At 39.0% G+C, this 15,209-nt stretch overlaps 1 protein-coding gene across 1 annotated transcript in view; it reads right to left on the bottom strand.

Moving 5' to 3' along the window:
* LOC114565157 (phospholipid phosphatase-related protein type 5-like) overlaps positions 1 to 12,158 on the bottom strand; it is a 28,857-nt gene extending 16,699 nt beyond the window's left edge. The window contains exons 1-2 of the mRNA XM_028593046.1: positions 11,955 to 12,158; positions 10,143 to 10,241 (exon numbers count right to left, since the gene is read on the bottom strand). Of these exons, the coding sequence (XP_028448847.1) occupies positions 10,143 to 10,241; positions 11,955 to 12,158 (303 nt within the window). The remainder of the gene's footprint in view (positions 1 to 10,142; positions 10,242 to 11,954) is intronic.
* Positions 12,159 to 15,209: the final 3,051 nt, after the last annotated feature.

Genomic DNA, 15,209 nt, shown 5'->3' with positions numbered 1-15,209 from the left:
TGACCCAGCCTTCATGACCATAGGTGAGGGTAGGAATGAAAACTGACCGGTAGATCGAGAGCTTTGCCTTCTGGCTAAGCTCTCTTTTTTCGTCTGTGGTGCGATAGATTGAATGCAATACCGCACACGCTGCGCCGATTCTCCGACCAATCTCCCGCTCCATTGTCCCCTCACTCGCGAACACAACCCCAAGGTACTTGAACTCCTTCACTTGTACTGTTAATGTAAGGCAATAATATTAACGTTAGTCAATAACTCTTTTCAGCAAGCGATAGTCTTTCTGTTTTTGAGTGTGTTACTGCTGTTTGTGTTAAGCGCACTGCTCTGGTAAGTTCAATGTGATGTTATTCCTACATGCACCCAAATAAGCTAGTGGCTAACGTTAGCTGTAACTTTTACTCAAACAAAGTTAGCTAAGGTTGTGGACATAATAGTTACCGAATGAACTCTGCAAGTTTTCATTAAACCTTTACAAACTTCTTTTCATTATAGGTTGAAGTGGAAGAAGTGCAGTGAGCATCCCCCAAAATCAAGGTGACTCAAATGTTAATTTAGGCTGTAACCTATTTTTCACCATTTCTTTTATTTGGAGCCTAATTCATTAGCATATAAAGATGGCCTTACACTAGCTATATCTTGAGCTAATATTTGTGAATAACAAGTTAGCCACCCTCTGAAGTGGAACAACACAGTTTCTGTCTTTCTCTTTTCTGCCACTCTTCACACATATTTCTATGCCAACATTTGAATATGTATCACATTCAAATGGAACAGCAAATGCCACCTGCGTGAGGAGGACCCACAGTTCTTCAAGACTTGAATAAGAATGTAAGTATTCAGTATATTCACACAACTATTAGTATCTCTAGCAGCCACCTAACTATATCTAGTTACCCCTTAGTAAACCTTGTGTGTAGGTGTCATTGTAATGGTAAATGGACTGTACTTAGTGTGCACATGGATATACAGGATGTGCATATAAGCATACATACATATACAGTATGTAAAAGCCCTAACCTCATGTAATCCCAAACCTTAATCTCTCACAAAGCCCTGGCCTAATTTTACCCAGACCGGGAGAAGGCTAATCATTTGATTGACCTTTTGGCTTAACCTCTCATGAAATAACACACACACACTCACTCACTTAAAAATACCTTTTATGAGATGCTGTACATTACATATCACAATACAGCACCCACTTTCTAATACCTACCTTCTATTATGTTTATTATTGCGGTCATATTGGGTGAAAATTATGTATTAGGGTGCATTATATTGAATGGGTTTCCTAATATGTTGTCCACTGCATTAACATACAAGAAAGGGGCAAAATATTAGGAACACCATTCAATATAATTCACCCCACTATGCCGCCACCACCATGTATTACAACCTCAGTAATAAATATAAAGTAGAATGATCACCTTTCTGACAATGTCAACAAAAACTGAAAATGTATAAAATTCATAAATTTGTCTTTCCCACCAAATCTTACGTAGTTGCTGTTGTTTATACTTATCGGTTGTACACCAACTTGATGCTCTGAATCCTAAAATGATGTGAGATGTGCCTTTTTTATATTTTGTGTTAATAGGTTTTTACAGACAGGATAGATTTCGATAGATGTCTTGATTTCGTGTTTTGATAAGTTTATTTTTTATTATTTACTTTTTTTTTATACTTTTTTTTATTTCATTTGCACTTTGATGGTCATGGCTGTTACTAATGCTGTTTTAAGAAATCAGGACATACTTTTTATATTAAGCACTTTAAGATGCTCAGTTCCTGATTATCTTGTTCCTGTTTGATATGTAGAGATACATATGTTCACACACAATCAGTCACACACACACAAAAAATGCATAACCATACACTAAATGAGTTTAACAAGATGTTAGTTATATTTTAGCTAAAGCAGAGGTGTTTAAGTTTTTCATTCCAACTAAATACTTAACCAAGTAATTTCATTGGTTAACACACTTACAGCTATTGGGTAGGTGGTGAAACTAGTATGTGACTTGAGTCACTTAGCACATCATGGCACATGGTTATACACCTCTGAGTTTTAAAAAATGACTGCTGTTGATGGTCTGACATGTTTGTATGAAACAATTTTAAGACTGAATAAAAAAAAAGAAAATGTATAGCTGAAGTTATTTTTTTTTAGTTTTAACTTGTAAATTTCATTAGCTTGTGGGTTATACACAAATATATTTTTTGAGTTAGTAGATTTCTATTTAATTAAGTACCACTGGATCAAAATAATTAAGTATGGAGAAACTAAAAATGTGTGTCTGTTAAACAAAATTTTTAAGCACGGTGCACTTAAAAAAAAAAATTATATAAAATTATATAATATAAAAATAAAATTTTAATGTTTAAGTTTGATTAGATTGTAACTTTAAAAAAATCTTACTTAAAAAAATGAAGTTACTTACCTCAAAAGTTATTATGTAATCAGTTTCTGCAAAAGTTTTGAGTACTATGAACTTATACAGTGTGGAATAAAGTGAGCTGGATGTACAAGATCCGTATCATAATGGGAAATGAAAACCATCAGTACAATAAGAGGACTATAAATAAATAATATCAGTGACCACTAGGGCTGGGCGATATGGACCAAAAGTCATATCCCGATATATTTTGGCTGAATATCGATATACGATATATATCCCGATATTTTTTTTCGCAAAGTGAGAGCAAATGTTCAGTCAAAGCCAAAATCAAATATGACATGTCACAAGTAGTTTCATAGAAACAGTTGCAAAATCAAATAAATAATAAACCGGTTTCTTCACCTGGTTCATGATTAAATGCTCAGCTGTTCAAATAACAATAAAATGTAAACCTAAATACTGTATAACAGGAGTACCTTTTTTGAAATCAAAGCTCCATATTTGTGATTCGTTCCCAAGGTCAATCAAGCTTTTGATATTAATATAATCTACTTTGTTCAAAATGTAAGGCCTCATGCCTGTAAGCCTAGGTTTATAGTCCCATTCTTCCACTTGATACTGCTTCCACTTAAGTAAACTAAAAGATGAACTATCGACTACAAAACAAAGAAACTAATTAATGTGTTAATACAAAGAATATTTATTATGATCGGTTCACAGATCTGAGTCCAAACGGAAACTTCACCCTTCTGAACTAAGAGTTTCTGCTTCAAGGTGAAGTTTAAAACAGACTGAAATGTCCAGGCTCATTCCTCCACTATTTATTTCTGTATGTATTTATGCGTTACATGTCATTTTAACGAGCACTGAGCTCCAGATCCTGCAGCCGCAGACGGTCTCTGTTGCCCGCTGTAGCTTCTCTCCGTCCGCCTGCCGCCGGCAAACTTAGTGGAACTTTCCGCCGATATCGACATACAGGTCGTCCTGGACTACGTGTAAGATCCTACCGATCACCACTCTGTCTTTGGCTGGTCCGATCTGGATCAGCGGGGACCCGCAGCAGCGAGGCAAAGCTGTGTTTTTCCCGGGAAGAGACGCTGCGGCCGGCCACGGAGCTCTCCGCCTCCCCCGCTGCCGCCGGAGCTCAGATTGCTGGTCGGGCGGCATACATAATCATAAAACACATTGTCACCTGTTAAATGTTATTCATTGCTGTTTGTTCTTTTCATTTCCTCTATTGAACATAATTAAGCAGTACAAAAGTCCGGCATCTTTAGCGTTGATCTGAATGCTTCGGACCCCTGTTCCAAGATGGCGGCGGTTTTGACGTATGTTTAGAACCTCAAGGCGACATCTGTGTATATATCTATGGGAGCAAGGATCACATTTGAACTATATCGATATATGCGATATGGTCTAATTCCATATCTCATTTAAAAATATATCGATATATTTTTTATATCGATATATCGCCCAGCCCTAGTGACCACCTACCAGTTTTTACAGTTTGACAGAAACTATAGTGAGTATGTAGTGCATATAAGGAATTCTACAAAATATTCACCACTTTGATGATAAAAACACTGTCCAATAACTCAACTCATCAATACTGTCTTTTCTCTGTGTAGACTTGACTCAATGGTAACAAATCTCTTTGGCAGCAGAAATGGATTTTTAACTGAAAGTCTAAAGCCCAGTTCAGACCAAAGATTTGCAAGACGAGATGAAACCATTTTAGAACGTCGCAGAGAAAAGTTGCAGCGGTCTGAACTGGCCTGTCTCAGTTCAACTCAAACCAGCTGATGGCGTTGCAGAGGCTGGTTTTAGAACGTAAGAGACATCACCTGTTTCAACAGCCAATAGAGAAGTCAGCTGGTAAAGTCAGCTACAACAAAATGATCCATAATCCATTTTATTTCTGTTACAAACTGTTAACAGAGGCTCAATGTGCGCCCACAAGCACGTGCGGTAGAGCGAGCTACAGAGTGCCTAGGACAAAGCCATGAATCACAGAAATGTAACTGTAGCAAACATCTCACTATCACTAACGTTACTCAGTTCATATTTAGACGCGACAAATTATATATCCAGCTACAAAAAGCCTGGAAGTCTGAAGTTAGTACAGAAGTACAAAGAGTCGTTGCTATGGAGATGACACACCGTCTCATCTTGTTTCATAGGGCTCAACAGTCCCGCCCACAGCGGGTTCCGGAAGTAAAAATACAATGCAACTTCTCCATTGACAATTGGAGCATAAGCCACAAAATCATAACCGTCGATGGTAGACTTAAAACCAGCTACGACATGACTAAGCGATTGTATATGCTCATATACTGTAGATGCCAAAAGTTCATGGGGCACCAACCTTGGTTTGAGATGAATGTCTTGGATAAGTACTTCATTACCCACAATCCTGAACAATCCCACAATCCCACAGTGATGCCTCTGATTGGTGGAACTCTTGGGGAGCTGTCGGTACCCGATCTCTGCTGCCTACACGATCCGTCATTTGCATGCCCAAGATGACAATCCTGTTTTACGAGGATTTACGAAACTGCACGAATCACAATCTGTTCCACGCTTCTGCAGTTAGCCTGCACCTGGAAGCTAACGTTAGTTTAGCTAACAGCTAATTCTGCTAACCGCTAGTTGACAGCAGTCTAAAATAATGTTAACTCAAACTAAACACTGGGAAAAGCAGGCAACAGCTGACGTAACAGCTGTTATACAGTTGAAACCAGATATTTACATACACTTAAAAAAAAACACAAAAACATTTATTTCTTTACTGTCATACATTAAATCAGAGTAAACTTTTTCTGTTTTAGATCAATACATATTTACATATTTTTTGCATTTGTTAAATGTCAGTATCGAGCGAGGGAGAATTTGTATGTATTTCTTTTATCACTTTCATCAAAGTCAGAAGTATACATACACTTCCTTAGTATTTGGTAGAATTTCCCCTGAAACTGTTTCACTTGGGCCAAACGTTTTGGGTATACTTCCACAAGCTTTCTACAATAGCTTGCTGGAATTTTGGCCCACTCCTCTTGACAGAACTGTGGATACATTTAAAGGCACACCTCAAACACAGAGCCTCTTTCTTTGACATCATGGGAAAATCAAGAGAAATCAACCAAGACATCAGGAAAAGAATTGTGGACCTCCACAAGTGTGGCTCATCCTTAGGTGCAATTTCCAGATGCCTGAAGGTCCCACGTTCATCTGTTCAGACAATAATACGCAAGTATAAAAAACATGGGAATGTACAACCATCATACCACTCAGGAAATTGACGGATTCTGAGTCCCAGAGAGGAACGTTTTTTGGTGCAAAATGTGCGAATCAATCCCAGGACAACAGCAAAAGACCTTGTGAAGATGCTAGCTGAAACTGGTAAGACAGTGTCATTATCCACAGTAAACGAGTCCTGTACCACTATGAGCTAAAAGGTTACTCTGGGAGAAGAAAGCCATTACTTCAAAACCACCATAAAAAAGCCAGACTACAGTTTGCAACTGCACATGGGGACAAAAATCTTAATTTCTGGAGACAAGTCCTGTGGTCTGACGAAACAAAAATTGAACTGTTCGGCCATAATGATAAACGGTGTATTTGGAGGAAAAAGGGCGAAGCTTTGAAGCCTCAGAACACCATCCAAAGGGTGGTAGTATAATGTTGTGGGGCTGCTTTGCTGCAGAAGGGACTGGTGCACTTCACAAAATAGATTGCATCATGAGAAAAGAAAATGTTGTGGATATATTGAAGCAACATCTGAAGACAGCAGCCAGGAAGTTAAAGCTTGGGCGCAAATAGGTCTTTCAAATGGACAATGACCCCAAGCATACCTCCAAATTAGGTACAAAGTGGCTTAAGGACAACAAAGTCAAGGTATTGGAGTGGCCATCACAAAGCCCTGATCTCAATCTCATAAAACATTTGTGGGCAGCACTGAAAAGGCGAGTGCGAGCAAGAAGGCCTACAAACCTGACCAAGTTACACCAGTTCTGTCAAGAGGAGTGGGCCAAAATTCCAGCAAGCTATTGTAGAAAGCTTGTGGAAGGATACCCAAAACGTTTGGCCCAAGTGAAACAGTTTCAGGGGAAATTCTACCAAATACTAAGGAAGTGTATGTATACTTCTGACTTTGATGAAAGTGATAAAAAAAATACATAAAAATTCTCCCTCACTCGATTCTGACATTTAACAAATGCAAAAAATTTGTTAATATGTATTGATCTAAAACAGAAAAAGTTTACTCGGATTTAATGTATGACAGTAAAGAAATAAATGTTTTTGTGTTTTGTTTTTTAAGTGTATGTAAATATCTGGTTTCAACTGTATATTTTAACTGTTAATTTTCAGGTTTTATTTTGAGGGTCTTTTAAAGTTTTAGCTGTAGTTAAACTAAAGTTAGTTTCCTTTATTCAGTGGTGTGCAGTGGTTTATGAGTAGTTCCTTCGCTCGATAATGAAAATATGTATAGTCTTGTACCTTTTGACTTTTTTTAGATTTTCTGTTCGTTTTTTCACTCGAAATGATATGTTGTATGCTTATGAGTCACGTTGTAGCAGGTTAGCCTAAGGCATGGTCGAAAACTCTTTATATATGGATTTTTCCAGACTTCAATGGGAGAAATAAATTGGAAATTTACTTCCTGAAACCCAAGGTCTCTCGGAGGAGGGGCGGGACTGTTGAGCTCTATTGGTGTAAACTGGCAGGTTTAAGAACGTTGCAGACTGGTGCGTTGCAAGTAGTTGAAAGTTTCAACTCGTCTTGTCGCAAATCTTTGGTCTGAACTGGGCTTAATTATTGTGAATCCTAAATTCTTTATAAATTGCACTTTTCCGGTCTTATTCCTCATACATGGACAGATCAGATCAAGTTTGGTTTATAACAAGCAGCTGTATCGTGACACAAAGCTGTGTGAGTTTCTTGTAGTTTTTGGACACCACTCTGGTGTTTTTGTTTCGTCTTGGTAATCAGCAAAGATTTTAAATAATCTACATCATCTTTTCATATCAATATTATTTTATCGTGAACTCTGAGAAACACTAACTGTTGTTGTAAAATACCCTTCTGCCATCTAGTGGCTCTTATTGTGGCATTGATTTCCCTTCTGAAAATAATGTTTAAGTTGAAAATTGAATCGAATAAACTTCAGCGTCGTGTCGGGGAGTCTCATCAAGCTTGAGCCAGCGCGAAAATCTCTTCACATTTCTTGCAGAAAATCCTCTTGCAGCGAAAGACTGTTATCGTTTTTCCGTTTGATCATGCTGACCGGCAGGGTGTTCTGCAAAATTCTGTAACTCGTCAGTTTTCCTATGGCCCTTTCCACATGGATTCTCACTTGTGACATTTTTCTAGAGTGTCACCTCTAATCTTGTCAGTTGTTTTCTTCCCTGTAGATCCTGGTACGTGGAGACGGACACATTTGGTGGCAAAGTATTCAGGAAAATTGAAGCCTTGATCAGCCATTACATGGTCTCTTTGTTCAAGAAGGTCAATCAACCCAGAATTCTTTGTTATAACCTTGTCACTAGCACAACCCCCCCAGACTCTTGATAAAAATGTAATAGTTCACAGTATTATGTGACTTTTAGTGGGAGTAGGTGATTGCTCGTTTTTGCAAACTAGTTGGCCTCTCAATGAACACTTCACTACAGTCTATTATACAGTACTGTGCAAAAGACTAAGGCAGGTGTGGGAAAAAATGCTGTAAACTAAGAATGCTCTCAAAAATATAAATAATGATTGTTTATTTTGATAAATTTACAAAATGCAAAGTGAGTGACCAAAAAAACATCTAAATCACATAAATATTTGGTGTTACTATCCTTTGCCTTCAAACCAGCATCAATTCTTCTAGGTACACTTGCAAAAAGTCAGGGAACGTTGAGGATCGTAGACGCAGTGGTCGGCCAAGAAAACTTAGTGCAGCAGATGAAAAACACATCAAGCTTATTTCCCTTCGAGATCGGAAGATGTCCAGCAGTGCTATCAGCTCAGAACTGGCAGAAACCAGTGGGACCCAGGTACACCCATCTACTGTCCAGAGAAGTCTGGCCAGAAGTGGTCTTCATGGAAGAGTTGCAGCCAAAAAAACTATACCTCCGACATTGAAACAAGGCCAAGCAACTCAACTATGCACGAAAACATAGGAACTGGGGTGCAGAAAAATGGCAGCAGGTGCTCTGGACTGATGAGTCAAAATTTGAAATATTTGGCTGTAGCATAAGGCAGGTTGTTTGTCGAAGGGCTGTAGAGCGGTACAATAATGAGTGTTTAAGTCTATCTATTAAGTTCTGAAATAAACTGTACGAAAAACAAATCAGATATGTAGGAGGGTTAGGGTTAGGGTTAGATCTTCTCGATCTGTCTTCCAGTTCAGCCAACTTTAACTCAAATATCCTCAGGTCATCAATGCAGGCTTTCACCGTGTTTTTCATCTGTCTGTTGTCCTTCTGCGTCTTGTCTAGTCGCTGGATTAAATCTCTTACTGTAGTTCCCTGCCTCTCCAGCTCTGTCCTGATGTGTTGAGGCGAGGTGTCAATTTCTGCTAACGCTACCTTCACCGCGATGCAGACCGCTGACTGAAGCCCGCTTTGTTGCCTTTCCAGGACCCTGGCCATGGCCATACGTAGATCCGCGTTAGCATCAGAAACCTCGCTAGCCGTCGCCATGCTCGGTTAAATGTCAGCGGGGTCTTCTTTTTCGCTTCTGCAGGCATTCCGCTAAGTTACCATGGTGACAAATCAAAGGATTGGCGTCAAATAAAAAAGAATAGAAGTTGAAGTTGAATTGCTATTTTTATCGTAGTAATTTAACTTGCAGCATGAACACAATCAGAAGTAAGTTACTTGTAAGATTTGAAGAAATATGCTCAAAAGACATTTTGTTAAAACCAAAACTACGAACATATATTCAAATCAAATGTTATTATGGTCCTGAACTATATGTTACAGCAAACTTATCGAGAAGTCAGAGGTCGTTGGTGGCTCAGTTGAAAACAGGAATCCTTCCCCTTGAAGTTGGTAGATTTAAAAACATCTAAGAAGATAACAGATTGTGTGAACTATGTTAACTAGGAGAACGAATCACATTTTGTTTTGTGTTGTCCATATTATGATGAGTTTAGAACACCGATCTTACATGAAATGTCTGTCCAAAATCCTGAAATGTTTTGGAGTACTGATAATGACCAAATGGAGTGGTTGTTTATATATATATATATATATATATATATGTGTGTGTGTGTGTGTGTGTGTGTTTTGTTTCCCCGTTAACCGTTATCGTCACACGTTCCCTGCGGCCATCTCCCAGCGTGTGAGTCGTCCTTTCCCCGTTGTTTTTTTCCTAAACCCAACCTCCGCCATCCCGTTATTGTCATGCGTCCCCCGCGCCCGTGTACTGGCGTGTGAGGCGTCCTCCCCCGCAGCCATTTCCCGGCGTTTGAGGCGTCCTTTCCCCGTTGTTTTTTTCCTAAACCCAACCTGCGCCATCCCGTTATTGTCGCACATCCCTCGTGGCCGTCTCCCAGCGTGTGAGGCATCCTCCCCCGCGGGCGTGTCCCCTGCGGCCATGTCACGGGGTTTCTGACGTTTGCTTTCTCCGTATAGGCCATTTCATGCTGGCCACCACGAAAAAAAACGACAAAAACGTCCCCGTGAACATGAATCAATAGATTAAAAATAACGTGACCATTTCACGAACTGCCGTGAAACCATGTTGTGTATTTACCTTCACGGCAACAATCGCTAAACACACTGCAAACTCAGGGCCCCCTCTTCCCGATGTACAGTCTCCCTCTCTTGGCTTACAATAACTCACCGTTGTCGGCTACGGCCGCTGAACAGGCTAACGTTACATGTTGTAGACAGCCGTGGCCCGCTTGCCTGGTCCTCCGGTAACGTTAGCAGGGTTAGCATGGTGCCGTTAGCCGGGACCAGTCATGATCACTTTACTGGCTGTGTCTCAATTGTTTTTGCGAGTAACCTAGCTATATAATTCAATGTGAGTACACAAATGTTGAAATTACATAAAATGCCCGTCCCTTGTAGCCGTGATAAATTAGCCTGAAGCTAATGCTTAGCCTACCTGTTCAGGAGGAAATTAGCCAACTCAGCATCCTTTTGGACTCTAACCTGTCTCCATCTTTCAAATACATCTCCAATATTTACCAGGGGTTTGTTACGTCTCTGGTCGCACAACTGTTAGAAACATGCCGTTTTATTTTAGGTCGGGTATAATCTATCTCCGTTGATCCTGTTTGTTTGCTGCTTTCATGACTGTACTAACGTTACAGCTGTAGCGTGCTGGCTGTCAAACTGGGCAGTTGATAACAACACACAGGCCAAAACACAAACAGAAATTACGTCACGGAACATACATTTTTTCAGACTTAGGGCCAAATTATCCATTTACACATTCCTCTAGGACAAATGTGGGCCTCACTAACTCACAAGCTGAGTTTGTTCTGAACATTTTGATATATGATACATGAGATCAGGATACTTGCAAGTACTTTTAAAAGTAGAATTTGCAAAAATCGCCAAAACACCCTGAGACCTCAGAGGGTTTTAATATATTAGATTAGATTAGATTAGATTCAACTTTATTGTCATTGTGCAGTGTACAAGTACAAAGAAAGCGAAATGCAGTTTGCGTCCACCTAGAAGTGCAAAAAAAGCAGAAAAGTGCAATGTGGTATACAAAGTAAAGACAGGTGGTGCATAGGCAGGACAATAAATAGATTGCAGTTATATATAGTTATAGAATGCCTTTATTTTTTTATTTTTTTTCTAAGTATGTGAAAATAAAAAATTAAAATTGCATTTTCATTTCAATTTTTACTCAAACACACATACATTTGTCAAAAAGTATAATGCTATTGTGGAATTACTATTCATATTTAAGTTGAAGTCCCCTATAGGCTTCCATGTAATGAAGGCATAAGTTGAAATGTTGGCTTTAATTTAGCAGGTTAGTGTTTAAAGTTGAATAAATGTCAAAGTCTTTGCTGTCCTTACCCTTAAACAAATGTAATTACATTTTCTATTGTAATAATTATTTATTTTTTTAAAAATAGTCAATTGAATCATTACTTTTGAATCTTTTTTATGATTATACAGTATACCTGATGTTATTCGCAGATTTATTCTCTGCATTCACACTGAATTGCCTGTATTCAATATCAGACTGCTGTTTTGACATTTGACAGTTTTCTATTCCTGTTCTATTTTAACCTATTACAGTTTCTGGGCCTGTAGTTTAACATAACATCAGTTTTTCAATCAGTAATTGTTTAGGAAAAGTCAGTTACACATTTTAAGGAGCCATTCTCATTGCTAACATTAGTTTTAGAAATAAATTATTACATACTGTATGTGTAGATGTTGAAGCAAAGCAATGTGATATTAACACATTTTGATAACGTGTAATTCATAAAGATTCTCCATGGATGTGGTAAATGTAAAAAAAAGGTAAAACTCTGTGTTCCTCTCTCTAGCCCTCTTGCATCTGTTCATTGTGTTTAAATGACATTAGACTTACCAGTACGACAGGCAGTCCAGCCAGCACAGAGTACAGGATCACTGGCTGTACCCGGCTGTCCTGTTCAGGTCCAGGATCTGGTTTAGTTAAAGCCGGGTCTCTGCAGATGAAGCCCTGCTGTGCCGGACTGAAAGTGTCAGTAAACTCGCAGTAGTAAAGCAGCATCACTGTAGCTGACAAAATCACCACCTGGAAGTACAGCATGGTGAGTTCAGGCTCCAACAGTCAGATTCAACAAGCTCCTGGGCACTGTTACCTCTGGGATTACTGCTGGTCTTTCAAATCCAATTTTGCCAATTTCTGGTTTGTGTCACCATGGTGAATAATCCAGTTTTACTCATTTCTTCTTACTGTCCCGCACCATAATGCATTATAATCCAGTGTTGTAACAACTAGTGATGTATAATCCATCTGAACAATTTAACAAAGAATACTCCACAGCAAATATCAATCCGCAGATGACAATGACATACTGAAGATGACGATGATTAAGCCACTCTGAGACTGAGAAAGTTGCTCTTCTTTACGCTTTGTTTTTGCGAGCGAGAGGGGAAACCTTGTCCTTCCACTGCTGTGAATTCCCTGAATCATCTGACTGCAGTGAACCAGTGAATCCATTCTATTTCACTGAACAATCTCTAAAGAGCAGCTTGCAGTGTACTGAACACGCACTCACATCAGCACTTAGAAGCCGTGAATTAAAGAAAGTGGAGGGTAGACTTTACAGGTTGAAAAAATGGTAGCATAAAAAGCATTAAAAACATGATTCATTTTGACCTAGTTGTACATTATAAAAGCTGTGTCAATGGATTTTTTTTGGGCCGGTACGTGTCAGCAAACAGTTACAGAAGATTCAAAGCAACGTTATCATTCATTTGGAGTCTAGTCTAGGAGTCAAATGTATTTCAAAATACTAATTGAATGCTGAAAGTACTATTTTAATGTTTATCTTTTATAGATGTGTTGGCTAACATTAGCTATAACTTGTTAGATAATGTTTCATTACAGGATTCCCTGTATGTCGCTGTGTGCTGTCGGGTCAAAATGAATGTAAACAAAGCGGCGACTCAATTTTAAAGTCGATCGGGTTACATCTGTAGGAGCAGTATTTTAAAGTAGCCCGCAAATGGTCAAAATCATCCATACTTTTTGCATTCATTTTAATATAGCTAATGTCTTGTTGGGTTTAACGTATGGTTTCAAGAGGCTTCTTTGTAAGTCTGGACAAGATACATATGCCTACCAAATTTCATACATCTAGGCGAGAAACTACAGGGGCTACTTCTTTGATATTTCGTAGGGGGCAATATTGAGTCAATTTCCCACACCCAAGCCTAACGCCACCTACACACTGGCACTTGAAATCAGCTCCGATATGGCTGCGAAACGACCGGAAGTCATTCATTTCCTATGGAGATTCACAGACCGCATGCGAATGGGTCCGAACGAGTGCAGTGCGAAAAAAATTGTGTCCGTTGGTCATCCGAATGCGTTCAAAAAATGTTTACTCTTGCGACAGGCAACGGACGGTTCCTATCCGACAATCCGAGCGGAAGTTAGTGTTGCTATGGTACTGATAAACAAATCTGAAATCTTAACTTTTAATAAAATAAATAATGATTTCATAACGATCATGTCAGGTAATTTTTTATGATTTCCTAATGTTATTAGGGCAGTTAATACAATTAAAATGTATAATTATACTACTGGCTCCATCGAGTAAAAGCTCTCAGAGAAACAAAAGAAACGCTACAAGATGATGAAATCTGCATCCATGTGGATGTTCTCAGAAAACTACAGCTGCAAATTGAATACAGAAATTCAAGCTTTTCATTTCGGTGGCAGCCGCAAGCAGGCCGCCATCCATTACCGCAGAGGATGTCTTCAACTTCCTTGAGGATGAGTCCAGTGTCCGTTGCTGCTGGATCTCAGAAGAAGAAATTTAAAGTTATGATGAGAAAGTCCCGGCCTTCGTTCCAGCTGTGAAAGGTACACTACAGATTCATCAAGTGACCTGTGGAGAGCCAGCTGCGATCCAGTACAGGGACATGCTTTGCTTTTGCAAAAGACCCAATATCTGCAAGCGTCTTGGGCCACCTGCAGTGGATTTCCCGGGACCCACCAGCCACCGCCTCGACATCTGACAGCGTGGGAGATCAGGAAAGTTAAGCAGGGGAAGTTTGCTCTTGTCAGATACGAGGGCAAACCATTTGCGGGCCAGATCATTCAGGTGGTTGGGGATGAAGGAGAGGTAAGCTGCGTGCAACAGCAAGCCGAGAAGAATGTCTTCACCTGGCCCTCATCCACCTGACATCCTGTTCTATTATGAGTCGGATGTTCTTCGCATCATTTCTGAGCCAGAACCTGTGAACTCGCGTCATTCCAAACTCCCAGAAGATGCCTGGAAACAATTCCAAGCACACAGCCTGAAAGGTTCATGTTTTTTTCCCCACAGACTCAACTTTTCTGGTCAGGAAGATTTCAAGTCTTAAGTTTCTGAGACGCTGTTTGATTTATATTGTTATGTTAATGTGAAATAATTAATTCAGATCACATCAGATGGCACAAACTCACATTGATGATTGTCAGCTTTTAAAAATGTAATCAAAACAGTTTAGTGATGAAAGAAATGAAAAGAAAAGTGATACTCTCTCACTCACACACACTTTACAAATTTAAAAATTGTATGAGAACTGAACTGAAATCACAACACAAGTGAATCCTGTTTCTTCATAAGAAATGATCATACCCACTCTTTCACTCACTCTTATTCTCTCTCACACACACTTTATCTCACTCTCTTTGAAAACCATGGGGGTATAGACTGAAATTGTATGAGAACGGAACTGAAATCACATCGAACGCAGGTTAATCCGGTTTCTTCATTGATGTTATGAAATGATTTTTGATATGGAATATGAATGACATGAATATATATTAAAATATCAAATTCAGTTGACCTTGATGCCTATTTCCTGTCAACTTCTTGTCCTTGCTGTAGACGTTTTAAGGTCAGTTGGTGTAACCAGTATTTTGTCTAATAGACTAATATTGTATAAAAAAAAAAAAGTTAACATGGATAATCATTTAATACTCTACTACACTGTCATGGTCAAAGAATACACATAAAACAAGATGTTTGCAGCATATGGTCTTGCTCAGTACAATGAAAAACCCATATAATTTAAATTTAGAAATATAATAAAACATATTCTCATAGGGTATTACTAAATAAACTACTAATTTCACGAGAGC

Source organism: Perca flavescens, chromosome 12 (genome assembly GCF_004354835.1).
Source record: "Perca flavescens isolate YP-PL-M2 chromosome 12, PFLA_1.0, whole genome shotgun sequence".
NCBI lineage: Eukaryota > Metazoa > Chordata > Actinopteri > Perciformes > Percidae > Perca > Perca flavescens.
Note: the sequence above shows the minus strand (reverse complement) of the source record. Positions and strands in the feature narration are given on the sequence as shown.